At 42.8% G+C, this 27,643-nt stretch overlaps 1 protein-coding gene across 2 annotated transcripts in view; it reads right to left on the reverse strand.

The window, feature by feature from the left end:
• Positions 1–17,297: 17,297 nt before the first annotated feature.
• The window catches only part of CMYA5 (cardiomyopathy associated 5), an 89,902-nt gene continuing 79,556 nt past the window's right edge, over positions 17,298–27,643 (reverse strand). For both annotated transcript variants that reach the window (XR_014309724.1, XM_082723408.1), the window contains 4 exons: positions 26,367–26,500; positions 25,012–25,111; positions 22,716–22,889; positions 17,298–18,176 (listed from right to left, as the gene is read on the reverse strand). Coding sequence is in view for 1 of the 2 variants with exons in the window: in XM_082723408.1 (XP_082579534.1) it covers positions 17,930–18,176; positions 22,716–22,889; positions 25,012–25,111; positions 26,367–26,500 (655 nt within the window). In the remaining variant the exon portion in view is untranslated. The remainder of the gene's footprint in view (positions 18,177–22,715; positions 22,890–25,011; positions 25,112–26,366; positions 26,501–27,643) is intronic.

The following is a 27,643-nucleotide window of genomic DNA, read 5'->3' on the forward strand; positions in this document are numbered from 1 at the left end:
GTGGGATCAGCATTTTCCAGGTCTTCTCTAAGACTCGGTTAAGGCAGAGGCAGCACAAGAGCAGAGCATTGGGAGGAAGGGAGGAGACCGAGTTTCTAGTCCCCGCTGAACACCCTTGACCTACTGAATCAGAAAATCTGTGATTCAAAAGAAGCTCTTCAGGTACTCCAGGTAATATCCTGGAGTGTGAGTGTCCAGGATATTCATCTTGGAGAAGAATCTTTTTCCTCAGCTCTTAGGGGTACACAGTGTGCTCGAATGTATACAGCTAAAAATTTTCTGCGGGAGAGACTCCAGGAGTCATCTGTCTACACAATTGGCAAATGACTCATTGTACAAGCCCTGGTTCCCGCTCCTAGCTCAGATTTCTAAGCACCTGCTGGGACTCTTCTCCATGGATGTCTCCCTGAGATCTCAGATTGTGTTTCTCCCCCAGCTATTACCAGGCCCTGACTACATGAGTGGTATTAACCATTGGTATTAACCATTAACCAATGGTATTAACCATTCTCCAGCCGGGGAACCTTGGTACTCTCTTCAAATCCTCCCACATCTTCACTTTTCACATACAGTCACCAAATCCTATTGATTCTAAATCTCCAATGTCTATGCTTCCCCACATGTAAGGGCTTTCCAGGTGTATTGGGATTTGCTAACCACTTTACCTATGTTAAACCACTTTACCTATGTTCATTTAGTTCCCACAGTAAACCATGGAAGGTGATACTATTATCATCTCCATCTTACGTGGAGGAAACCAAGGTTTGGAGAAGCAGAGGAAAGTCCCTAGAATCATGTGGCTGTGATATTTCAAAGGCAGATCTTGAACTTACGTCTGTCTGAAACTGAAATCAAATTCTGGACTTTAACCACCCACATCTCCTTTTTTCCCAAAGGAGTTCTAAAAGCAGGACTTAATCATTACTCTCTTAGTGACAGTTTCTAGCTGGTACCCAGGGTTCAATTCATTCTTTATAATGCCTCAGGGATCTTAGCAGGAAAAGCATGCATCCCAACACTCTAAAGTCTTCCATGAAATTTCATTGCCTAAAGAATCATTCTAAACCCTTAGTGCCTAAGGCCCACCACACTCAAGCTCCTCTCTCTCCCCCAATCTTGCCTTCCACTCCATTTCTCCAACTTAAATCACATACTACACTTTAAATCTGTTATTGTTCAGCAGCTCATGTGACCTGAAGGACCATCACCAGTCACCTGGACATTGATGCTTACCACTCAGATTCTCCCACTGTTTTATAAGTTGGCAAATAAAAAGTCCACCAGTACGGATCAGTTAAGGCAATTTTACAATGAAATTGAGGAATAACTTCCTTGGTGACTGAGTGTGGAATATTGTATTATTTTCCACAAATATTCCATGCTGCTCCCAGTGGGAGGATGACGTACTTACTGACAGCAAACTTGACCATATGACTGACTTTGGCCAATGGAATTGCAGCGGAAGAGCCTTGGATCACTTCCAAGCAGAAGTTTTAAGGGATAATGGGTGGTTCATGGAGCAGGTAAAGAGCAATGTTGTAGTTAGAGCCAACTGGTTCATCAGTCTGGAACCCAGAAAAGGGATAAGATGGGACAGAACCACAGCCAACCCACAATGGACATAAAGCGAAAGCAAGAAATAAATTTTGGATCTATGGAGCTGTCCAGGGTTTTGTTATTGAAGCACTATCCTGACTAAATAAATGGGGACTTTTCTTCACTCTACTTTAAATGGAAGCAGTCAGCCCTTGTCTGCCTCCCTGATATCAAAAGCAGTAGAGCTGAGCCAATAGGGTGGGTGTTTTCTGTGTAATGAGAAGAGGCTTCAACTAACTAAGTCTTGGCCCCTCCCTGGGACAACCTACACAACCTAGACAGATAAATCACTATCGCACTCGCCACAGCCACAGCCACAAGAGGAGCACCATCTACAACAACCTCCCATCAGAGGGGAAGGTAGAAGAGAGGATGCTCTGTCCGTGGTCCTTACCTCCAGCAGGTTCCTGTCTGAGGAGCCTCAGTATCTAGAACTCCATGTAATTGGCTCACCTGGCTCAAGAAGTTGGTAGGTGTTGCTTCTCCAACCTGAGATGGTATGCCCCAGAGTAAAGCCAGAGGACTGAGAGGAAATCCCCCCTTACCCCACACACACCTGTCTTGGTTTATGAAGCTCTATACACAGACTGGGATTAACCTCAGAAAAGGCAGAAAGACTCCTGGTATGGGTAGCTTCCCTACTGGCTTCCTCAGGGATGCCCACATGTGCTTTACACCTCCCAGTGATCACTGACCCAGTGATCTCTGCACTTTCTGTAATAACTTACCCAAGAGTGCCCACAATAGTGCTGGACCAGCTCCTGAATGTCAGCTCTAATGACACTTCCTCCACAAAGCCTTTCTTCATCCAGCTGTCAGCTTTCTTCTCATTCTGGAGAGCAGAGGGTGCTGTGCCAGATTGATTGAATCCTACATCACAGCAATAGCCTTGAGTAGCCACATTTATCATAATGGAATGAGAATATCTCACACTTTCTCTCTTGTGTTTTAAACCTAGCATGGATTGACCAAAGCCAATTTAACATACACTATCAAATGAAGCATGACGTTAGCTTTAAGCTTAGTTGCTAAAAGATGACCTCATTATCATTTCAAAATCCAAAACTTTGTATTAACCAGCTAGACTCTGTAAACTTTGTTCCCTAAAGAAAGAATCATCACTAAGCCTCAGACTTGTGCTCAGTCATTAGGGAGTGAAGAATAGAATAATTGTATGACAAACACTTTAGTGACAAACCACACTTAAAAGGTATAGTATCTTCCAATCCTAAAAACCTGTTCAGGTTCCATGATGATGGGAAGATACTTAACATTATTAAACTGTACCCTTAAAAATGGTAAAATTCATGTTATATGGGTTTTTTTCTCACACATTAAAAAAACAATCCAGGTCTAGCTAGAGCTATATAATATAACTTGCAAGGCCTTTGCACCTCTGAATCCCCATACGTTGCCATTCTGCAGCTAAGTGTAGCTCTATCTTTGCTCCATCCACATAGCTGCTCGGGTCTCCAGCTGGGACACTCACCACACCAGTGGACCTGAGTTCCACAGCCTGTGTGTGAATGCCCTGAAGTGGCTGGAGCAGAGTCCCTGGGTGACTAAAAACAAGAGAAATTTATTCTCTCACAGTTCTGGAGGCAGACATCCAAAATCAAGGTGTCACCAAGGTTATGCTTCCTCCTAGGGTAGTGTTCTCCTTGTCTCTTCTGAGGCTGCAGGCAATCCTTGTCATTTCTTGACTTATGATGCACTGACCCAACCTCTGCTTGCCTCTTCACATATGCTTTGTCCCTGTGAGTCTGTCTGGGTCTCCAGATCTCTCTTTCTCTCTCTCTCTCTCTCTTTATGAGGACACCCCCTCATTGGATTTAAGACCCATCCTATCCCAGGTGATAACATCTGCAAAGGCTCTATTCCCAAATAAGGTCATGTTCATACGTACCAGACTTGGGACTTCTCCATATCTTTTCATGAGATGTAATTCAACTCACAACAGTCTGAGGCATTTTTTTCCTCCAAATTTTTTCAGCTATGACAATAATCAGAGATTTTCAACAGGAACATTGGAAAGAAAGTAAACAAAAAAGAGCAGCAGCAACAAGAGTAAGTTCAAAAACATGAAAATGGAAATGTTTATTCAAAGATTGCTGAAATCTGGTCGCAGTTTGACTGGACTGCCAGGACTCATGACGTTCCCCTGGGGGGCTCCTCCCCAAAGGATCTTTCTCCTCTGGCCCTCCTGGGGCTCCAAGCCCTCTAGGCCCAGGTGCCTTCCTAGATGCTCAGCACAGGGAAGGAGCCATGAGGAATGGTACACCAACGGCCGTGCTCGCGCAGGACCTCTCTGGCTGCCCTATATCCTTCCTCCTTCTCCTGAGAGAACCCGTTCCTCCTAGATACTTATAATTACTGCCCAAGCCCTGTGGTTCTAAATCTAGCACAAACCATACAGGGGTCCTTTCTTTGGCCCAAGCCGATGTTCCCCAGGGCCAGTGTGAGAGGTAGGGGCCGACAGGAATCTGTGAGCCAAAGGCCGCCACTGTGGCAGGGATGCCAGCTAGCCCTTTGCAATATTTCAGATCCACTCACAAAGACCATTTTTCTGCACTTTACGGGGTATAGTCTTAAATTTGCTTACCTTTACGAAGATGAGATTTATTCTTCAGAACCATAGCAACCGAGGACCCCCAGCTGTACCTCTGAAGGGTCTGTTCCCTGAAACTCTGCTGTCACGGAGCCCAGGTGGTACCTCTAGCTCAGTCTACTCTGGCTTGGGAGAGGCAGCTCCAAGTACTCTGCAGCCTTTCTGAGTTAAATCTTTAAATTAACCCTTTAGAGTGAAAATTCCACCTCCCCAGCTCTGCTTCTCCCTTTCTCTCTCTTCTCCTTCGTTGGCTATGAAAACAAAACATGAAGAATTGGGGGGGGGTACAGTATTTAGGAGCTGTTTCCTACTACCATTTCCCCCCCCACCCCCTACCAAGCAAGTTCGACATTCTTCTAGAGCATATTATTTTCATTTTATTCTTGTATCCTCTATAGCTTACAAAAGAACAAATGGCAGTAGCAAAATCAAAGAAAAAAGGAATTCATGGACTAAAAGAGAAACCAGGAGTAATGTGTTCAATATAAGAAGTACCTGACCCCATTGCTTGCTTTTCTGGTTTCAAGTCCAAGAAATAAATAGGCAGGCTTTTTTATTGAAATTTTTAAATGTATCCCCAGATAGCCAATCTCACATTCATGTCAAGTTTCAATCTCCTGAGTTCTGCTGTCATTAGGAAAGTAAATAGTTTTTAAAAATCAATGAAGTTTATTAGAAAAAAAAAGTTAAATAAATATATTTTAACAGTGTTATTATTAGCTTCTGAACTGCAGAATCATGGTACTTTAAAAGCCCACTCTCTGCATGTTTCTTCAGGCTGTGTTTAAAGCCTTGAAAAATTTGTACATTTTTACCCATAGTTCTATTTCTAGGAGCTCACTTAAAGAAAATAAAGAAATATATGTGCAAATATTTATGATCAAAGACATTCATTTTAGAATCATTTATAATAACCAAAAGTTGGAAACAAATGTCCAGCTTCAGAGTATTGGTTAAGTAGTAGATGGTACATCAATAACAGAAACCATTTAACACACATTAAAAACTATAATTTTAATAACTAAGGATATGAAGGAAAGTTCACAGGTATACACAGTTATACACATATACACATACCACATGTGATTCTCTGGCTGCTAGTAACAACAAAAGCCAATATGAGATGGCTTAAGCATTGTATCAAAGGTCACACTGCAGTTCATTAGGGAAGGGGTGATTTTTTTTTAAAGATTTATTTATTTATTTTAGAGGGAGATTGAGAGAGAGCAAGAGAGAGCACATGGTAGGGAGGGGAAAAGGGAGAGGGAGAGAGAATCTGAAGCAGACTTCACACTAAGTGCAGAGCCCATCTAGGGGTTACATATCATGATCCTGAGATCTCGACACCAGGACCTTGAGCCAGAACCAAGAGTCAGAGGCTCAACCAACTGCACCACCCATGTGCCCTGGGGTGATCTTTAATAATTGGGGCTGAATCAATTTTTTTTTTATGAGAAAAAGCCAACATTTTGAACTCTACCTCATACTATACACAATAAACTAATTATATATGTTTTATATATATCAATTCTATGTATGTAGATCTGAGCACAGATATATATAAAACCTAACTATGAAAGTTAAAATAAAACAATAAAACTTTTTAAAAGAAACATTAAATTATCTCCATGACCATAGAGTAGGCAAAGCTTCCTTAAATTGAACATAAAAACTAACCATAAAGAAAAAAAAAAGAATTCTGCTAAAATGAACTTCTGTTTATCAAAAAATATCATTAAAAGGTTGAAAAATTAAGTGACAGTGGAGAAAGGATGCTTGCAAAATATATATCCAACAAAAACCTCATATTCAGAATATATATTCTGAATATATGAATATAAAACCTCATATTCAGAATATATATTCTGAATATATATTTTTGAAATCCTACAAAAAGAAAAAAAGAGACAATACAGTAGAAAAATGAGCAGAAGATTGGAACAGAAAGTTAAAAAAAAGAAAAGATACCCAAATGGCCAATAAATATATATGAAGGTGTTCAACTTCTAAAACCATCAGGGAAATGCAAACGTAAACCACAATGTGGTATGAGTATGTGCCCATCAGAATGGCGAAACTGAAATAGACAATACCAAGTGACGGCAAGACTTTGAAGCAACTGGAACTCCTCATGGAATGCTGGCTGCAGTATGAATCAGAACTTTTTACTCCAGAAGTAACTTTATACTTCAGAAACACTTTGGCAGTGTCTACTGAAGTTGCGTATGGATAAATCTCACAAATATAATGTTAAGCAGAAGAAGCCAGAAACAGAGACAACACATACTGTGTGATTCCATTTGCATACATTTCCAAACCAGGAAAAACTAATCTGTGGTTCCTTTCAGATACAGGTTCCTTGAAGAAGTGGGAGTAACAGGGAGTTGCTTATGATAATGTTCTTTTTCTTGATATACACATGTGACCTGTCTATACATATGTCAACTTTGAAAAAAATTCATCATGCTATAAACTTGTGAAGCACTTTTCTGAATGCGCGTGATGCCTCAAAAGAAAGCTATTTTAATGATTTAAAAGGATTGAGGTTTATTTAACTCAAGCAACAAAAGGTTCAGAGGTAAGCAGTAGAGAGCCAGAATGGTTTCTCATCCGTGGCATTGAGAAAGAATCCAGGCTCCCGGATGTTTAGTACGTGAATTTTATCCTCAAGGTTGCAAGTTTCCTGTGGCACTTCTATGCATTATATTTGCATCAGGGAAAGGCAGAAGGCAAGAGGCCTGAAGCCAGAGAACATACCATGGGAGTCCAAGTCTGCTTGAATGCAGATACTTTTTTTCTGTCATCATAATTTTCTACAGTTTCCAAAAGTTCCATAATCATATATATTAATGTTTTTTCAAAAGAAAGCTTGCCAAATTGGATGCGAATAAAGTAAAATCATGTTCTGATTTTGACTTCAGGCCCTCTAAAGGTAATTCACAGGGTTTCCTGTGAGGCTGAATAATTGCAGAATCCCTGTTATGCCCATAGGGGCAGAAAAGTAGCCCCGCACTTATTCTTGGGAGGAGGCAGAACAATATATTGCTCCTTGATTGCCATATTATACGGTGCATACAAAGACCTTGTGTGGGGGCCCCTAAAAGCTATTCTTTGGGAGCAGAGGTGTTTCTGACCTGAAATGACTTGGGGAAAATGGCAGCATCCCACACAGCCAGGGTTTGGTGTGTAGGTGTCTGCCGCTGCTGTTCAACACTCAGATGCATATTTTATCCATTTTCTGGAGCTCTGCAGGGTAGAACTTAGCTCAGAATAATTAAGGAAAAATGCAAATCAAGAAAGAAGCTTGGTTATGGTTTAATTCACTGAAAGAAGACAAAAGTAAAAAGCAGCACAAATGATAATTTCAGGAGTTGATTTCCTGAAAGATACTATTGATCACCAGTTTTTCTTAAGAGAACCACCTTGAAATGGCTGTGCTTTGAAAGTATCAAGTATATTCACCCTGTCTGCATGATAATTCTTGACCCTGGGGCTTCAGTTCTTCACTCACCTTCAGTCATCAGTACCTGAGGAAACTTACCAACAAACTCCATCAGAGGAATCTGCTCCCAGGATGCAAATGTTTTTCTCCCTCTGCCTTACAATCCAAGACCCATTTGGAGATAGCCCTCAACTTTTCCAATGAAGAGAAGTGGGAAGTTGATAAATTGTTGTTCTGAATTATGAGAAGGGAAGTTCTCTTAAGGGGGAAAAAAACTCATATGATTTTCAGACTTTATTCTCAGTGATATTTACTTACTGCCCACTTTGTATGAGGCCTTCAGCTAAAACCTGGGGTATTCAGAGAAGATCCCTCCCACTACAAAAGCCCTGCACAGCTCTCCCCTTCCTTCCCACACAACTATACTGATCTTTGAATCCCTCTGAGGGATCAGGCTATTTCTCATCTCCTCACCTCTACGCTGTACCTGCAGTACACTTCTTTTTCCTCCTTCTGCCCCAGACCCCATTCCCCTCAATCTGCCCAACTTTTACTCAGTGGATCTTGGTTTGTATGTTTCTTCTAAGAAAGCCCACCTAAGTCCTCCCAAGTTCCTCTGCCTAAAATTTCATTTAAAACTTCCTTCTACTGAGTACACTCAAAAGGGCGCAGGAGATAAAACTCACACAGGGGTGAGTGTCTCAGGAGACTTGCTTGTGCACAACACTAGTGACATACAGCTGACATTTATTATTACTTGATCAGAGCAAAGAGATATGTTCTCTCCATACCCTGGGGTCCCAGGACTGTTCTGGCCTATGTGCTGACCACAACACCTGTGTTCCTATCTCGGCCTCCTGCATTTTACTCTTCTTGGTTTCCAGCAGGAATCAGCATGGTGTCCTGACATGACAGATGTTAAAAAGTACAACTAAATGGAACATAGTTAAATGTGATTATATTGAATCGACTCTAAAATAAACTGGGCACCAAGATTGCCCCATGAAGGGGTTTCTATTCAGTATTCCCAGCTGGGTTTATAGAGGTGATTAGATTTCATAGTGAATACAGACATAATGCATTCTTTCCCATGATACCTCCATGGAAAACTCGAGGCCCATTAGTGAAGTTGGTGCCTTTAAAACCAAAGCGGTTTTATAGAGAGGAAAATTTGGAAGTTAACTTCCAAATGAGTATCTATGGATGACAAACTAGCTTAAGATTCATCTTTCCAAACAGTATGGAGGTTCCTCAAAAGTTAAAAATAGACCTACCCTACGACCCAGCAATTGCACCACTAGGTATTTACCCTAAAGATACAAACGTAGTGATCCAAAGGAGTGTCTGCACCCCAGTGTTTATAGCAGCAATGTCCACAATAGCCAAACTGTGGAAAGAACCTAGATGTCCATCAACAGATGAATGGATAAAGATGTGGTATATACATAAAATGGAGTACTATGCAGCCATAAAAACCAAAATCTTGCCATTTGTGATGATGTGGATAGAACTAGAGGGTATTATGCTAAGCACAATAAGCCAATTGAAGAAAGAAAATTATTGTATGATCTCACTAATATAAGGAATTTGAGAAACAAGGGGAAAGGAGAGAAAAGTGAAACAAGATCAAACCAGAGAGGGAGACAAACCGTAAAAGATTCTTTAACTCAGGAAACAAACTGAGGGCTGCTGGAGGGGAGAGGAATAGGAGGGATGGGGGGTTTGGGTGATGGACATTGGGGAGGGTATGTGCTGTGGTGAGTGCTGTGAACTGTGTTACACTGATGAGTCACAGGCCTATACCCCTGAAACAAATAATACATTATATGGTATTTAATTTAATTTTTTCAGTGTAACATTATATGTTATTTAAAGAAAAAAAGATTCATCCTTCCAATGGACTGCAATTGGGCATTAGAGTGGTGATGTGAATATGTCTGTTGATGTCAGAAGATGTTCACGACATAAATGAAAGCGTTATGTAACAATGATTTTATTTGCATTTTAAAAATGTGTGTGTGTGTCCAAAGAAAAAGAGAAGAGCTTTGGAGGATACCTACCCAGTGTTAAATTGCTTCTGAGGGGTGACATTAAGGATAATTTAACTTTAGTTCTGAATACTTTACCTGGGTGTTCACAATGAGTAAACATTTTGAACTTTCATTGGAGATACAATGGTCACAGATGGAATGACTACATGCCACGCTGTGGGAGGATGTGGTGCTGTTCTGAGCGTACAGTTACCTCTTTCACTGGAAGAGTCCCCACATTACAGCGGGATTAGTAACAGCTCAAGTTCTTGCTGTGGTTATATGCCAGGCATTTTAAGAGCTTTACATAGATCCTGTCGCTTACATGTCACAACAACGCTTCCCTGCCTTCGTTTTCCTTTACAGCATTTACACCTTTTAAATTAATTTATTTTTTAATTTAAATTCAATGAACTAACATACAATGTATTATTGGTTTCAGAGGTAGAGGTCAGTGAGTCATCATTCTTATAGAACACCCAGTGCTCATCACATCACATGTCCTCCTTAATGTCCATCACCCAGTTACCTCATCCTCCACCTACCTCCCCCTCCAGCAAACCTCGGTTTGTTTCATATGGTTAAGAGTTTCTTACGGCTTGTCTACTTATCACTTTCTGATACCACACAGTTAGCTTATTTATCTCCTTTACTCTGTGTCGTTCCTCTCACTAGAATGTCAACTTACAGAGGGTGGCCATGCTCGTTTTGATCATTGCCTAATCCCTGAGACCTACAGCAGTGCCTGGCACCTTAGTCCTTGAATGACTGTGTGAGCAACTTCATGATGAGGTTATTCTGTCTTACAATGTCTTACAATGAGGGCTTGAAAGAAGCTGAACAATTTGCCCAATTTGCTATGAGGGAGCAGAGTCACATCTGGGGCCAGATCTCCATGATTCCTGGATGTGTATTCCCAACCACTCTTTCTCATCAATGGCAACAAATCCTTGAATGGAAGTCCTCCTCTTCCCACATGCAGTCAATCCATGGGGAGACAGTGAGATGTCACATAAGAATTTCCAAGTGTCCTTTCCCTCTATTAAGTTAATAAGATCTTTATGTGATAGATAATGTTCTATCATCTGCATAGTCATCCTACCAGGCATGACATTTTTTGGATCAAAAGCAGGAGGAAGAGGGCCTAAAAATCGAATTGAGTATTTGCCAAATGAAGAAAAAAAATATAGCCTGGGAAATTGTCTTAAGGCAACTTTTTTTCCCCTTAATATTAATGTAAGCGGTTGGACTGAATTACCCCCACACAACAAGGATTTCTCAGGGAAGCCCAGAGCTGATGCAGGATGAAAGTATTTAGAGCAGCAAACCCAAATGCTGGGGCCCCTGGCTGGCCATGGCAATTTAACAGTCCAGTCAGTGGGGGTCTGCTCCCCTGAAGAGGAAATGCACAGGGCCATAGGTTTCCTGGACAGAGCTAAGAAGGAGACAAAAAGCACCTTTTTTTCTCTCCCACATACACCAAGCCCTTCGCTGCAGGAGCTGAGAGCTGGCAAACGCCAGCTCAGGGGGCCTTCATTCTGTTTAATGTTGAAAAACATAATATCCAAGCACATGAAAAGCCCGTTCTTTGAGACTGCCATTGTGTCTACTCTCCATACCCGTTCTTTCTTGTAAACTCACCCAGAATAAAACCGGAAGTCCTTAAGTGGCTTTTAGGGCCATTATGGACTGGTCCCTGGCTCCTCTCTGACTCATTCATAGCATTCTCTCCCCCTTGCTTATTCCACTCCGGACATCCTGGCCTTACTGCCTCTCTAACAACCCCATGCTGCTGCCTCAGGACCTTTATACTTGCTATTCCTCCAGTGGACTACTCTTGGCCCCTCATTTCCCTTAGGTCTTTACTCAAGTATCACCTTATCACAGACAGTCTCATCAGACCTAAAATATATAGCAGTCCCTACTCCTATTACTTTGTTCTCTCTGATTTTTTTTCTCCCAGTTCTCATTCCCCACTGACATATTATGTATCTGTTTATTGTGTATTCCTCCACTAGAATGTAAGATTCTTGAAAACAGGAACTTAATCTGATTGGTTAACTGTCATTTCCCTAGGGCCTCAAGTGGTGCTCAGGCCATAATAAGTATTCAATAATATGTGTCGACTGACTGAATGAATGAATTATGCTTCTCCTTCCCCATTTTCCTATGTTCTCATTATTTTGCCCACTGCCTCTGAAGTTAAAAAATCCTCAAAAAATATGTTGACTCTAGAAGAGTGTCAATTCTTCCTGGTGTGCCTGGCATGCAGGAACATCTTCCACTACGTTGGGGCAGTCCAGCACAATTCTGGGAGCTTCAGTTAGGCCGAGAAAGAACTTTATGTCATTATCTAGTTCTATAGAAATCCCCTGAAGGAAAGATACTAAAGGGATTCTATAACCCCTCTAAGGGGTAATGGCCAAATTCATCTTTGGGAAAGGTGTGTTCTTTGGTTTAGAGAATTGCTTTAATAGACCTTTTAGTTCTGCAAAGAGAGGGCTAGATTATGGGCAGGATAGAAGTAGCTGAGGTAGGAGGGCAAAAATTTGGCTTTCATTCTATTCTGAAAGATGTTTATATTGGTAAGAGATTTTCGTATTTTGAAATTTTGTAGTTTTGCTAGCTGACCTGGGGGGGGGGTGATTCTGAGAAGAACCTAGAAACTTAAAGAATATAGCAGAATAGGGAGGTTAATCTGTTCAATATGACTGGAAGACCGAGCTAGAGAAGAGAGCAGAAGGGGCTCCTAGCACTGTTGGATGCTACAGATTCAGCTGTATTTTGTTTCATGATCTATGAAGAAATTTCCCCCACTCACCCCAACTCCTGAGCAAAAGCTGTGTTAAGCATTACCACTGTCAGACTGTGTTAGCACAGCCTTCGGGAATTGATGGGGCACTGTGTCAATGCTTTGGGATGGTGATGACCAAACGGGACTAGGGAAGCATGAAGGAGTAGTGGGGAGGCCACTAGAGGTCATGGAGGAGAATTCAGAAGGTCAGAGACATCAACCAGGAGAATGCAATCATTGACAGAAATTCTTGGAAATCTGGGACAGGAAACAGAATTTCTCACAGTCCATATGAGATCAGTGTTGGATAGCAAAGGAAAAGGCACCCAGAAAGAGTGGAGGGTTTAGGGACTTTTGGGTCATGCTGCATCACAGAATTCAGACTTGAATCTCATGGTTACCCACTTCTCAGACTTTAATCACAGAAATCTTTGCATCAAATGAATTACTAAATGAGAGGTGTTGAGCTCCTCCTTGGAAAACAGCCCAGAAAATGTGCTCCCTCCTGCATTGGGAAAGGGGCTGAAAATCAGTGTCAGCTTCATTCAGCTCAGAGATGTCCCTGGGGTCACTCTCTAGCAGTCACTGTATCAGGGACACAAGGGGATGGCAGTGCCTTGGGGGTAGAGGCTCTCAGCCCTTATTATTGTTGCTCTTGAATACTCTCCAACAGCTAAGCTCAGAACACAGGACAGTAAATGCCTAGCATGGGCTCATTTCTGCTAGTCTTAATTAATCACATGCATATCCACAGAGCTACGGATCCTTGACACTGTCATGGAATCTATTTAGTAAAAATAAGGGACATTGTGTACCCATGGACCTACCAGTTGTTTTGGTGCAGAATTATCAGTCTGTCAGTATCATTTAGGAATCATCATTGGATTTATGATTTGCATGATTTGAGTGGAGCCCACAGGAGTCAGGGAGGTGAGTTGCAAAGGTTAGGGCTGGTTGCATAGCTAGAAAATGCGTGTGTGACCAGAGCACTACCCCAATAGCACCAGAAACAAAACCTAGGGTTCTGGTATCACAATGCCTCCCTTGCACGCTGGTGGTGGTTTGAGGCCCAGAGACGCGGTACATACTTTGCAACCCTACAGTGAGAGCACAGACAAGGCTGCACTTGAGATACCAGGACCCCTTCAATGCCTAACCTTCCTCTGGGCAATCGTATTTGTACTAGATCCTTGGCCAGTGATGAAGTTCTCTGGTGATATTTAGCACCTGTTGGAGTCCTGTGAGTTCTTTCTGCAATTGAACACTTGAGATAATTGGTGGGTACTTAACACGATAAAGATGAGGAATGACTTCCAATACAGGCCACTCTGGGGCCTGAGGGATGCTCCTGATGGGAGAGTATTAGTGTTTGGTGCTCAAAGCACACAACTTTGTAAGTGGATGTGAAGTATGACACTTCAACTCTGTTGGATTTTAGGGAAATGTCTCCAGAAAAACAGCAGGAACACATTCTGGTTTGCTTCCATAGAAAAATCCTTCTACCTCTGACAGAGAACCTACCTGTCCAGGGCTCCCAGGTGGGGTATGAAAACAAAGAAGGACCACAGTATTAATCTTCATTTCTTCTTTTTTTTCCCCACAAACTCCTTTATTTTGACCCTATACCTCTCAGAGGAAGCACTGCGGTTTCATGTACTAAAGTCTTTTCTTCACAAACCAAAAGTTATTGACTTTTTTGAATCCTAATTAAGGTCACTGGTCCTGAAGAAAGAATCAAAGGTAAACCCAAAATAGTATCAACGACAACACAGATGTTTGAGAAGGAAGTCAGTTCATGAGGAAAGAAAATTGGTGTGTATGAATGTATGCATGCATATGTTTATGTACATGTGTAGGGGAGAGAGTATGTATGTATATACACCCACGGGTAATTTTCACACATCACAAATATATGGAAAAACTAATCTGTGATACAAAAATGAAACCTCATTTTATTCTCCTGGCTGAGGATTTGGGCTGTAGCTAAATCCACACTCTGCCACCTGCTGGCTGGGAGTGTGAACTAGTTACTTACCTGCTCTGAGCCTGGTTTCCTCATCTCTAAGATGGCAATGGTTTTTACTGCGCAAGATTCTGATGAAGATGAAGAGATCATGTATGTGCTATACATTTTGTTAAACTAATAAGCACCGGTGACAGATTTCCAGAGAAGCAATTTTGAAAAAATTTGCTGACTTCCTTTCCTCCCTCTGAGGGTTTGTGTTATGTGAGAAGGAAAGACAAGAAGAAGGAAAAATGGACTCAGGAGGAAAGAATTGCTTGAGGATGTAAGGAAAAAGCATTAACTTCATTTTGCTTGTCTCCACGGGAATCATTCCCTAGAAACCAGTGAAGAAATCTATCAGTCAACGGATAAAGGCAGCTGAAACATGGCTCTCCTGACCCCAAAGTCCTATTTTCCACCATGAACTTGCCAAGGACGCCGAGATAGGAGGACCACTCAATGTACCAGCCTGAGAGGATCTCTGGAGTCCCTTGTCTGGATGTTTTGTACACTAAAGAGTGCTGTGACATTTCACATGCCTACTTAATCTGATGTTTGCAATTGTCTCAAGAGAAAGCTACAGCTAAAAAATCTGAGTTGCCCAAAGTTAACACCTAGAAGCTGAATCCAGATCCTTTCAAACTTAGTACTAAGTCTAACTTAGTTCTAATTCAAACTTAGCTCTTCCCATTATTGTGACTTTCCCCTTAATACCAGGGTGGCTTCCAACTTGATGGCAGAGGCTGCTGGTGCCCTGTCCCATTTACCCCCAACTTACCCCCAGCTCACTTGAGTGCACCAGCAGGTACATTGGGCAACTGTCCACTGACATCTCTGGGTCGGATGTCTTTCTTTCTTATTTCCTTTGTCTGAAGACCTTCTGATGACCTTAGGCATTTGCAAGGAACACAACCTGGAAAAGTGGGGGATGGGAATTTAATGTCCCCTGGGACAACCCTCAAACAACAGGGTTTGGACAGAGTGGTTAAATGTCAGCCTTTGGCACATTCTGAGTGGCTTCTGGAGAGCCTCCTGTACTAGTGAGCCCCAGTTGCCCATAGTTAACCCACTCATAAAATATTTCCTTCATTGGTTCTTCCCCCTTCTTGTCTTACTTTCCCCACTTCTTCCAGTGTGCTTCTTGGAATTACTTCCTGTATAAACAACCAACACTAAATCTCTATCTCCATGTCTACTTTTGAAGAAACCCAAACTGAGACAAATCCTAAAATTCATGTCATTGCTACTACTCTTCCTGTTTTTAATTACATGACATTCTCACTGAGAAAGTAATAATGACCATGGGTTGCTGACAACTCAGAACCTGATGGCAACACTTTTAAGATTTGACAAAAGTGAAGATAACATTCTCAACAAAGTAAATTGTTCCCCCTATTTCACTAAGTATCTACCTTCCCAGGAACTCCTCTCATTTTAAAGCAGCATTGTCATGGCTCTGAAAGGACTCTACCAAAGCAGCTACAGACCTGGTTTGGGTTTTCCAGCTGTTAATCAATAGATGTTAGAACAGATCTCAATCACCAAATTAAAAGCTTTTGCACAGCAAAGGAGAGAGTCAACAAAACCAAATGACAACTGATGGAATGGGAGAAGATATTTGCAAATGACATATCAGATAAAGGGCTAGTATCCAAAATCTATAAAAAATTTACCAAACTCAACACCCAGAGAACAAATCAAGAAATGGACTGTAGACATGAGCAGACATTTCTGAAAAGAAGATGTACAAATGGCCAAACAGACCCATGAAAAAATGCTCCACATCACCCAGCATCAGGGAAATACAAATCAAAACCACAGTGAGATACCACCTCACACCAGTCAGAATGGCTAAAATTAACAAGTCAGGAAATGACAGATGTTGGTGAGGATGTGGAGAAAGGGGGAACCCTCCTACACCGTTGGTGGGAATGCAAGCTGGCGCAACCACTCTGGAAAACAGCATGGAGGTTCCTCAAAAAGTTGAAAATAGAGCTACCCTATGACCCAGAAATTGCACTACTGGATATTTACCCTAAAGATACAAATGTAGAGACCTGAAAAGGCACGTGCACCCAAATGTTTATAACAGCAATGTCCACAATAGCCAAACTGTGGAAAGAATCTAGATGTGCATTAGCAGGTGAATGGATAAAGAGGTGGCATATATATACAACGGAATATTATGCAGCCATCAAAAAATGAAATCTTGCTATTTGCAACGACGGGGATGGAACTAAAGGGTATTGTGCTAGGCAAAACAAGTTAGTCAGAGAAAGATAATTATCATATGATCTAGCTGATATGTGGAATTTGGACAATAAGGCAGAGAATCATGGGGGAAGAGAGGAAAAAATGAAATGGGAAGAAACCAGAAAGGGAGACAACCCATAAGAGACTCTTAATCTCAGAATGGATCTCAAAAGTAAGATAATATTTCTCAATTCATGAAAAGAAATAAATGAATTCATAATGCCAAAAAAATCTATATTTAAGATCAAAGTATTTATAATCTAGAAAACAAGAGCAATCATCTCAAAATGCCTTCTAGATTATCAACTTTGCACGCATATTTTAGGAAGATTTCGAGAGATTTCAGTATAGTATCTAAAAATGACCAACCATTTCCTTTTGGCAAAAAGAGATTCCCAGCTTCCTATAGTTGACTGTAACTATGGGATAAAAGTGTTTGGATTTTTAAAAAGATGCATATAAAAATCTTCTGTGAAAATTAGTTGGAGCTCAGGCCACTCAAGTAGAAGGGTCATTCACTCTACAGTGTGCCCCAGTCCAGAGACACCAGGCTCAGAAGTTACATATAATAAGTTCATATAACATGTTTTATTTTATAGACTGTAAGCATTTATTTAACAAAATGGACATTTCTAACACCTAGCACTTGTCTACATTTAAATTTTCAGGGGAGAAAAAGACCTGTGTTCTACAGTACATATTATTACAAAAGAGTTTGTTATCAACTTAGAACAGTTAAAATGCCTTCTCTAGTGATTAGAAAACATCGTCCTGTAGTGGAGTGAGGTGACCTCTCTTTCAGGGTAAAAACCTTTGATTCTTGTCAGAAATATAGAACTAGCACAACCTTCGCCTGTTCAGACCTGACCATCTGAGGATGTCTTTTGCCACTACAACAGGCGGAAGACCACTTCTCCGCTTTGGTTCCCAAGTCAGGTATAAATCCTTTCAATTTAGGGAAGCACTCAAACATCCAGAAAGCAAAGGGCGGAGGCTGTTTTCTCCGTCCTCTTTACTCACACGCTACCTAGAAAGTCAAGGTTTCCCTGGTGGTTTTGTTCACGTGCTGAGCGCTATGCGTGCAGCAAGCATTAGTGCGAGTGTGTGGGAGACATTTTGAATAATACATAGCACCCAAGGGCAAGAACCACAGACCCCCAAAATGTGAATGATTGCTCTGGCAAACTCTGAAAGCCCATGATCACTTGTGCCTTGTGGAATCTGGGGGCTCAATCCCCAGGTGCAAAGTACATTTTCCGGGTTTCTCCAGGGCAAAGGCGGGGTGAACGCCCTCATTGAACCTGTGCCTAATGATGAAGAGCAACTGTCCACTTTCAGCATTAATGAAGAGAAGCCTCTGGTTGTTGTAGTCCAGCAGAATGCCCACCCTGGCAGGACGCTCGGTCACATGGACATCGCTCACGATGCCACTGTAGAAGAACGTGTATCTGAAATGAAATAGAGCGAGGAATTCAACACTGGGCCATGGAAAAGAAAGTCACTTGGAGATAACCAATCTTTCAGTGATGAATTTCACTTCACCATGATAAGCTGCCATAACATTGTCCCAGATCCTTTAACCAGATCCCTCCTAGATGCTAAAATGCAGAGCTCATCCCAACAGACCAGCATTTTTAATAATTTTGCTCCTTCTACATTAGGAGGCGGTCCCAGAATAACCAGCATATGCCTCCCTTGTGATTTTTCTCAACATTCTAATTCTTTCCCAGCTGCCCACATGTTTTAACTACCGCATTCATGGCGTGTCATTCTTTTGAATAAAACTCCTCTGAGGCTGCCGTGTATTTTAAAAAGTACTGCAGGCTCGCCTTCCATAAAATGTATTAATTTTACAGCTTAAAAATTTATAAGTAACTTACATAAGGGCCTTTATGAAGTTTAAGAAAAAAATTTCGTTCTTTTTGCCCAACTTCATCCTTTGTAGAGGCTCCCCCAACCCTGATCCGACTTCCTTTTCATCTTCTCAATGTTCTCTGCAGCCTTGCAGCCCGGGGCAGGGGACAGGGGGCGGGGGTGGGGGTTGCCTGTCATTTCTCTCTTCAGTTTAAATAAATTGAACTAAACAAGTATTCATTTGGTGTATCTGTGAGTCCAGCACTTTCCGAGGCCCTCTGGGGAGTATGAAGGACCACAAAGCGCTGTCCTTGCCCTTGGGGAAGCCAGGCCCTCCTGACCAGGGATGAAAACACTGTTGCTCACTTAAACATGGGCTCAAGCTGAGGCTTCGCCTCAGGGCGCAGACTGGAAAAGTGTTCACAAACACATTTCATGGACCTGTGTGGTTGTGGAAGGAAAGGTGTGAGACCAGGCTGGGAAGGGGAAATCGCTGAACAGAAGAAACTAAATTGCTCTGTGCAAAAAGTAATGCAAGTTTGGTGTTTCCTCCTGCCAATCTGAGAAACAGAGGCCCTGAAAGCTGGGAAGGGGAGAAATGAAACAGGGAGGAGATGAGGGGAAGGTCTGTGAGGATGGGCAGGTTGAGGGGCGGAGTCTCAGCAGCCCTGGGGCTGGTGGGGCCTTAAGACTCTGGGCAAGTGAGAGCCTCTGATGTGGCTGAAAAAGCCAAGGACCTTTAAGGCCTATGGTGTCAGGCTTCACGGCCCAGAAGCTGGAGTATGCATGTGTTTAGGGAATGGCAAGTTGGCAGCTGTCCTGCAGAATAAGAGCTCGTGTGATAGGGCCACAGTTCGCAGGGATGGAAAGTAAGCAAGGCTCACTCAGTGACAGAGGAGCTTTTCAGTACTGTGCTAATGAGAGGCCTGACAGCACTGGGAGCAGCAGTGTAGGCTGGGCGCTTATGGAAGGCTCTGGGAGCAGAGGGGCTCCTACTCAGTAATATTGGCTCATACTCCAGGTCCAAACTGGATAGGTGGGGAAGAGGGAGAGGAAGATCCAACAACCAGCAAGGGCAGCAGGAGCAATGACGAGGCTCCAGAACAAGCAAGGCCCTAGGTCATGGAGAGTGTCACGGTCTCGGAATTCAGAGAAGGTTTGGAGAGGACATGGAGTGACTCTGAGGAGGGGGCCACTAACATTCAAATTAAACATAAATAAAATTCAGTGCCCCGTGCTTCAGTCCTACTAGCCACATTTCAAGTATTCAATAGCCACTTGTGACACCATTTTTCTATCTTCACAGAATGTCTGATTGCACAACACTGGTCTAGGGGGTTTGGAATGCTCAAAGAAGCCATTTCCCCAGTCCTGCTTAGAAGACTCCTGGTCTTCACAGGCTTAGCTTCTGTCATTCCTTGAACTAATCCCTACCATAGAGGCTGAGGGGGGAGAGACATTTCTCCAAGTCTGGGCTCCACTAGTTCTGCAGGGCCTGGAATCTGTCCCACTCTACATCTGCCTCCATTTCCTAGTCAGCATATCAGTTCCTTCTCCAACCTGCTCTCTGGTCTGAAACCAAGCCTGTCTGTCAGGGGCCAGACTCCCTGTCCAGCATCTCCCCACTTCTTCCTAGGACTGCCAGAGTGTTTTCAAACAAAGATTATCTAGAAGCCTGACTAGACACTTGTGTGACCCTGGAACTGCTGTCCCGGGGTTCCCAGGCCCAGGTGATCCCACCCCCTGTGAATCTCACTACCGGCCCAGACTGAGTACAGACCCCATTTGGCCCTGGTGTCTACTCCTTCCAGGGCTCCTCATCCCTCTTCCTGGTCACCTTAGTCTTAGACCCTCTCTTTACCATGGCACCACCTGAGTACGGCATCGAGCTGTAGATGTTTGTAGATTTTGAAGCAAAAAAGCAAGAGATGTAATGAAAATGATGTCCTAGAAAAATCTGTCAGTTGTGACAAAATGGACAGTGTGGGATGGGTGCAGACCTCTCCCTGGAGGTACAGGCATGGTGGCTGGGGTAGACCTGGTAGAAGCAGCGAGAAGGCTGTGACTGAGGGGAGAAAGTTTAGGAGTGGGCTGGAAGAACTCCCATGGATTCTGTGTCCCCAGACTCTCCATTTCTCCTTTCCAATAGTGACATCTTAAAGCTTGGATTCTGTGCAAACAGAGTTAAGAGTAATCAAGTTTGGTTTAAAATTACAAAGCCAGAAAAGTGAAACACAGAGGTAGGGGGTTGCCACAGGGGATCTCACAGTGCCTGAAGCCAGGGGTGTTCTATTTGAAACATGAAGTGAAAGCACTTGAGGCCTGATGTCTCTGTGCTGTGAGCACACAGGTAAGCACACTCTTCCTCCCCAAATCCACAGGGCCCCAAATCTAAGCTTGAAAGACCAAGCTTGTTGAGCCCATTGACAAGATATAATTCTGTTTTCTAGAGTCCGGGAATTTGTTACTGGAGGCTAGTCTTTGGTTTGGGGGTTTTAAAGGTTCAAGTGTCTAGGGAACTTTTTATGGAATCTCTATCTAGTTCCAGCTCTAAATCTATTCGTTATAAATTCTGGGGTTGAGAGATTTTCAACTCTGGGCAGGGGCTAGGTCCTTAAGCATTGCGCAGCAACGAACATCAATTATCATAATTGCTCCAGCTTGATGAAATGTGACTTTGAATAGCTCTGGGAGATAGTGTCCTTATGAACCATGTCAGAAAATCAAACTGTGTCCAGGAGGATGCAGGGAGAAATGTGCAGCCAGAGATATGCAAAATCCAATCTGCAGGCCCTTTTCTGGAAACTTATAAGCACCGAAGGCTTCCTTTTTAAAGCATTACATTTAGATAAGGCCGCACATTTTTATGATACTTTACCATTTCAAGACTCTTCCCTGTACCTGACTTTATGTGATCCTCACAACACAAAAAGGTAGCAGCCAGGCATCACCGCCCCCTGACAAGATACACAAGGCCTATCGGGCAGGTTCAAAGGCTTCACTGAACTTCCAGTGAGTAGCCCGTTGGAGGCTGGTCAAGGACGTGTTTCTAATAATGTGAGCATATTCTGATCATCCAAGCTTGCCTTATTAGAGACTAACACAGACTAGGCTTTCTTCACATTAACCAACTAAACAGTTAACAACCTTTTCCTGTAAAAGGGCAGATAATAAATATCTTAGGCTTTGAGGGTCATTTGGTCTCTGCTACAACTAGACTCCACCACTGCAGTGCAAAAGCAGCCACAGACAATACGTGAACAAATGAGATAACTGGATTCCAATAAAATTATTAATAAAATTTTATAAAACAGGTGGTGGTCTTATTTGGCCTGTGGGTATAGTTTGCCAATTCCTGATATACACCAGTGAGGGGAAGGTATTGTGGACCCACTGACTGCTTTTCTCCCTCCTGTTGACTCCTTTGTGGAGGGAGCTCTTTTGTATTACCCATGTCCCTTCCCTCCTCCCTGAGGTGACTTTAGAAGGAAAACCTGGCCATGCATGGCCTGGAATTTCCTTCCTTTCCCCTATCTCTGGAGTATGAGCTTCCTGCTGGAACACCTATCCTTTTTTGTTTCTCCAGGGACCATCTCTGCCCTGGGGTCTAGGTGGGCACAAGTCCATTAATAAGGCTCAGTATAAGAATCCTCCTTTCCCACGTTGCCTGAGTGGCTCAGTCGATGAAGCATCCTTCTCTTGGTTTGGGCTCGGGTCATGATCTCGGGGTCATGGGACTGATCCCCGCATCAGGCTCCACACTGTTTGGAGTCTACTCAGGATTCTCTCTCTCCCTCTTCCTCTGTCTCAGCCATTGCTCAAGGGTGTGCACGCATGCCGGCACACAACTGCTGTCTCAAACAAATAAATAAATCTTTAAAAAAAAAAAAAAAGAAGGAAAGAAAAGAAACCTCCTTTCCCTCAGGTACGAACCATATTCACTAAAATTGGCTTCCTCAGTAATCACAGTGACAGTTTAGTCTTGGTATATTTGATGCTTTTGTTTTCTTTCTCGATTGGCTAAGACCTGGGCAGGAAAGTAGCATTCTAGATGTTGGGTGCCTCAGAGACCTCTGCCTACATATCAACTTGTGACCCTCTGACCAACAAGGGAGGGCGGTGCTCCGGCTTACCTCTGTGGCCCAGAACAGTGCATGTACCACGAAGTCTCGCCGTGTCCCAGGGTCCCAGCCTGTACCGCTGAGTGGGAGCAGATGCCAAGTCGGTAAGCTGGGCAGTCTGTGACCGTGGTTTCCCAGTAATGCTGGCCACAAGCAGGCAGCTCCTCACCCAGCACAGATGGGATTCTGTGGACGAAGTAGATGCACAGGAATCACCAGCTTTTATCTCATAAACACCAACATTTATTAGGTCACACACATTTTAGGCAGGACTCTATCCTTGGAAACTGCTGGAACTTGACTAAAGACATCTGTTTCTTCTTGTGCCCCCAACTTTGACTCGACCACCACAGAATGCCACAAAATCTCAACACACATTTGACATACTTCCATTGCCATGTACAACATGCATGTCTAGTCCACTGCATCTCTTGAGGGAGCTAAGAAGCAGGAAATAACCAGAATGATTGTGGGAGAAAAAGAAATGGCATCATCTCTGCTTTCCAGGAGAGTGAGGAAATATGAGGGAGGCAGGTGGGGAGTTCCAAGAGAACATAACTTGCAAAGTTTTTTCTAAAACTTGAAGATATTGGGGAGGAGGAGGAGCAGGAAAAGTCTCCAAAATCTTCTTTAACAACAAGTTCCCATGTTTGCCGACCTTACTGGACACAGAGACCGAAGGAGGAGCAGCAAGACCTCCGGGGAGGCCACAGCAGAGCACAGAACTGAGCAGGTGTGATGAGCGCATGGTAGAAGCTGTAGTCAACAGTCTTGAGAACTGTGGCCTCTTCAGATGCAGGTGCACCTGAGAGTTTGCTGAAAGGTCTCCTTCTGTCTCACCTTAGATATTTTTAGAATAGGAACTGTGAAATGAACCCAAGCATTCTGGACTGCAGATGGGTGACCTTGTTTGCATGAATGGCTCCATTCTGCTTTGAAATGGCTGAGACAGCAAGAAAGCGCTTTTAATCTAACCTATGTTAATAGTCAGCACCCTCTCCTTTTTAACAGATTAGAAAATGATTATTGCAAAGGAATGTATTTCACTTTCTCATGTCTTTACCTAATAACCTCTGTCCAAGGAGATGGAAACTGACAGCCCCTTGCTCCCTGAGCACAGACTGTTGCCTGATATTTATGAGCTACTTTATGGGTTACTAATCGATAAAAATTCTATGAGATACATTACAGTTGTCATCAGTTACTATCTATGTACTCTTATCAACTTACAGTCTATTTCTTTTCTTTTTGATTTTTTGAAAAATCAGAGGAAGACAGGAAAGGCCGATCGGTTTCTTAAATCATCCCCTTCCCCCCCCCCCCCCCCCAGAACTCACTTATTTGTCTATTTTTTGGCACCGACCATTTTGAAGGCCCCATGCTAGATTCGGGGGGATTCAAAGACACAGAAGACAGGGCTGCCGCTGGAGGAATGTTCAAGACAGAGTGGCTGAGAAATGACTCCACATATGCTCAGACCTTTTCATGGAAAAGATCAAAGGGCACCAAGGCCCAGAGAAGACTTCTAGGAGCAGGTGGCCCCTGAGCCAGGCTACACATAGGTTAGGAGCCACCTGAGAGGAGAACTGTGCAACTCAGCTGAAACAGGGGGCGTGGGGCTCGTGGGCAGCCACACTGGAGCACCTCAGCACCCACGGCTGGCTGGGGCTCACATCGGTTACACTTTTCCAAAGCCTCTCACCGACTTTCTCCCCTGTTCTGACCCTCCAAGTGACCATGAGAGACTGCTGGCAAAAAGCGCAGATCCATCTCCCCAGGGTGCCCTCTCACCTTTTAGCTCTTTAATGCTCTTTTTCTGTGGGAGCTATCAGGTGGGGAGGGATAAGAAAGTCTGAAAATCTGAAAGTCTTGTGTGGCCAAAGATGGCAGAAACTCAACAGAATGTCATTCTCTGCTAACCCTTTTCAAATGGCTGGATACAAAACCTGGTTTCCTATTCAAAATAAAAGAAGAATTAGCCTGGACTGTTTTTTGTTTTTGTTTTTGTTTTTGTTTTTATTTAAACCAGAGATGGTACCTGAAAAGAGCCTATGTTTTAAACTAAACCATCTGTGCCTGTGTTTGCAATACAAATATTGACACGGGCTCCAGCTTAGGAACTACTGTCTTATTTTCCCTAGTGGCAAACCAAAACCAAACCCTACGGGTGTGCTCGTGTTGATATTTGACACCATACTCCGAGGCATGACCGTTAAATTGAAGATATACCCAGGGGAGGCCACAGCAGAGGGACGCATGTCGGTAGACTTTCCCGTTGAGAAGCAAGAGGCTTCCTCCTCCTACTTACTCTGTCAATCGTCTCCTCTCGGTGAAGCTGATCACTGTCCCATCTGAGGAAATCTGGAGAGCAGGATGAGCTGTTTCTCTCAACAGAAGAAATCGGGTTCCTGTCGCAGTGAAGAAAAATAAGATTATAACGTTATCACAACAGTAAGTGCTGTCCCTGGGTCATGGCACTGCATTTTAGACCTTACTCTCCCTCTCCCCTGATGCCAAAAGGCCCCACTCAGGGTTTTCAGACCCACTGGCTGCAAATCTCATCCATGCTAAGGCATGCCTGAATGCCAGTGGCTCCTTACCTCTAGCTGGGGCTGCAGGTCTGCCCTCTGCTATGCTGGTTCATTTGGACCAACAACATCTACATCACCCAGAGACTAGCCTACACATGCAGCATCTCTGGCCCTGTCCCAGACTTACTGAACCAGATCTGCCCTTGAACAAGCTCTTCCGGAGATCCACATGCACCTTCCAGTTGCACGTGCGCTGGTGTAAGCTACAGGAGCAGTTCTAACAACGAAAGGTGCAGGCACCATATTGGGACTGGGGGGAATATTTCTGGACAAGCAGCCCTCATTTCTTCTCTCATAGACATCAGGCTGCCCCTGAGCACCTCACGGACAAGGCATGGGCATAAGGTTTGGCTGGTTAAGCAAATCAATTAATGTACCATCCTCAATCTTCTGCCATCTTTGAGTCGAGGATAAGATAAGACAATGATCACCTTTCCATTTCTCTCTTCTTTTCACAATAATTGAGAACAGCCAAGCAGTTTTTTTATTGGCATCGTTTGGCTATTTTCTCCAAAATGTCACTGAACAGCTTTATCGCTTCCTTAAGTTATTCATTCTTTTATTCAACAAACATTAATTGGCACAAACCATGGGCTAAGCACCAAAAAGAAACAGAAGAATAATACTGGAAGCTTGTTCATGGAGTCTACCGTGTAATAAAAGAAGAATATCCCCATTCCACTGTTGCCAACATACACTCAAAACATACCCACTAATTATAGCATATTGTAAGCCAAACAAGAGTCCTCTGGGGGGATTAAGAACATGTCAGAGACCATCTCCTGATCAGTTAGATCAGGGACTCCAGGAGTGGGGCCTGGGCATCAGTATTTTTTAAGTACCCTGCCTGATTGCTAATGGGTAGCCAAAGATAAAAACCTCTTAAATCAGAAAAAGAAACATCTTGGTCTTTGATCCATCTTGGATCCTCATGCCAAAAACCTAGGACTGCCAAGAGGTTGAGGCGTTTGAGGCTTTAAGAAGTGGCCTTCTCGAGTGTCTTCTCTAGCTGGTAGAAGGGAAGGAACAGAAAGGCTTGGAAGCAGTTGTGTGCAGGTGAAGGAGAAAGTACCTCTGGTGGAAATGAGAGCGGCTTCACTCTGCTCACTTGCCCCAAATGCATTGATGGCTCTCACGTAGAAAAAGTAATTGTCATTGGGTTGGAGGTTAACTTTCAGCTGGAGTCCTTTAATTCCAGAGAATGATCTAAACACCAAAGAGAAATAATTTTAAATATTAGGTCACAGGCTAAACAACTCCTCATATTTCAATCCTGTCATGAATGAACTTTTTTTTATTAATAAGAAATAACTTATTTTTCCTTTTGGCGACCACTGAGTTAGCAAGTCAGATTCTCTAAAATGGTCATGGTCCACTAAGACTACTTTGTCAAATCACTTCTACCTTTGTCAACTTTTGTCCAATATATGCCTTCTAGAATGCTCTTTGAAATGAACCAAACCTTTTTTTAAATTCAGAAGACAGGCTAATTTTGTGGTTAATGAGTCTCTAAGAATATATTATTTTCTTTATCAATTTTTGCCTAAGAAGCACTTCCGGATTAAGATGATGTTAAACCAATCAGTAATATAAAGGATGCTAATTATCTAATTAGCAGATCAGGAAGAGCAGAAAACTTAAGGTGAGTGATGATTTTGGACATGGCCATCATACCAAAGCCACTAAAGTTAACAGAAACAAAAGATCCCAAAAGAAGACTGTATCTTTTAAAATACACTTAATCCTAGCAAGAAAAGACAGTTCTAATTGCCAAGTAAAATTTCCAAAGTTGCTATATCTAAATCTCCCATGTATATTAAAATAAAACGGCTGGTAGTAGTGTCTAATTGGCGGCAGTGTGTCACAGCCAAACCATTTAAACACAAAGACTTGAAGCATTTGAACATGGAGCTCCTTGAACTTGCCGGGGGGAACTTAAGTAGTCTTGTGCCTCTTTTCTAGTCTCTTTAATCTGCAGGATATTATGGCCTAGAGCATCTGTACAGATAAGTTACACAACTGCTCATTTTTTTCAGCCTCCATTTGGAGAGGCTTTGGATACAGTTACGAGGTAGGCTCCTTACTAATGAAAGAATTCCTACCCAGATCACTAGTGCCTGGGCCCTGTTCCCCGGAGCTGTGCATTGGATAATGGTCAGTGAGGACAACAGTACAACATCCTTCCTGTTCATTCTCAGGAGGATAGGGTTTTTCTCAATCCATTTCTTTGCTTGTTTGTCTTCATTCTGCTTTGTTATTAACAAATGTTGCTTTGTTATTAACAGATGTACTACAAAAGCGTCAGAATCAAAGATTTTCTTCAGGTCACTTCTACTTCTGTTGACTATT

Source organism: Mustela nivalis (assembly GCF_964662115.1).
Source record: "Mustela nivalis genome assembly, chromosome: 3".
Lineage (NCBI taxonomy): Eukaryota > Metazoa > Chordata > Mammalia > Carnivora > Mustelidae > Mustela > Mustela nivalis.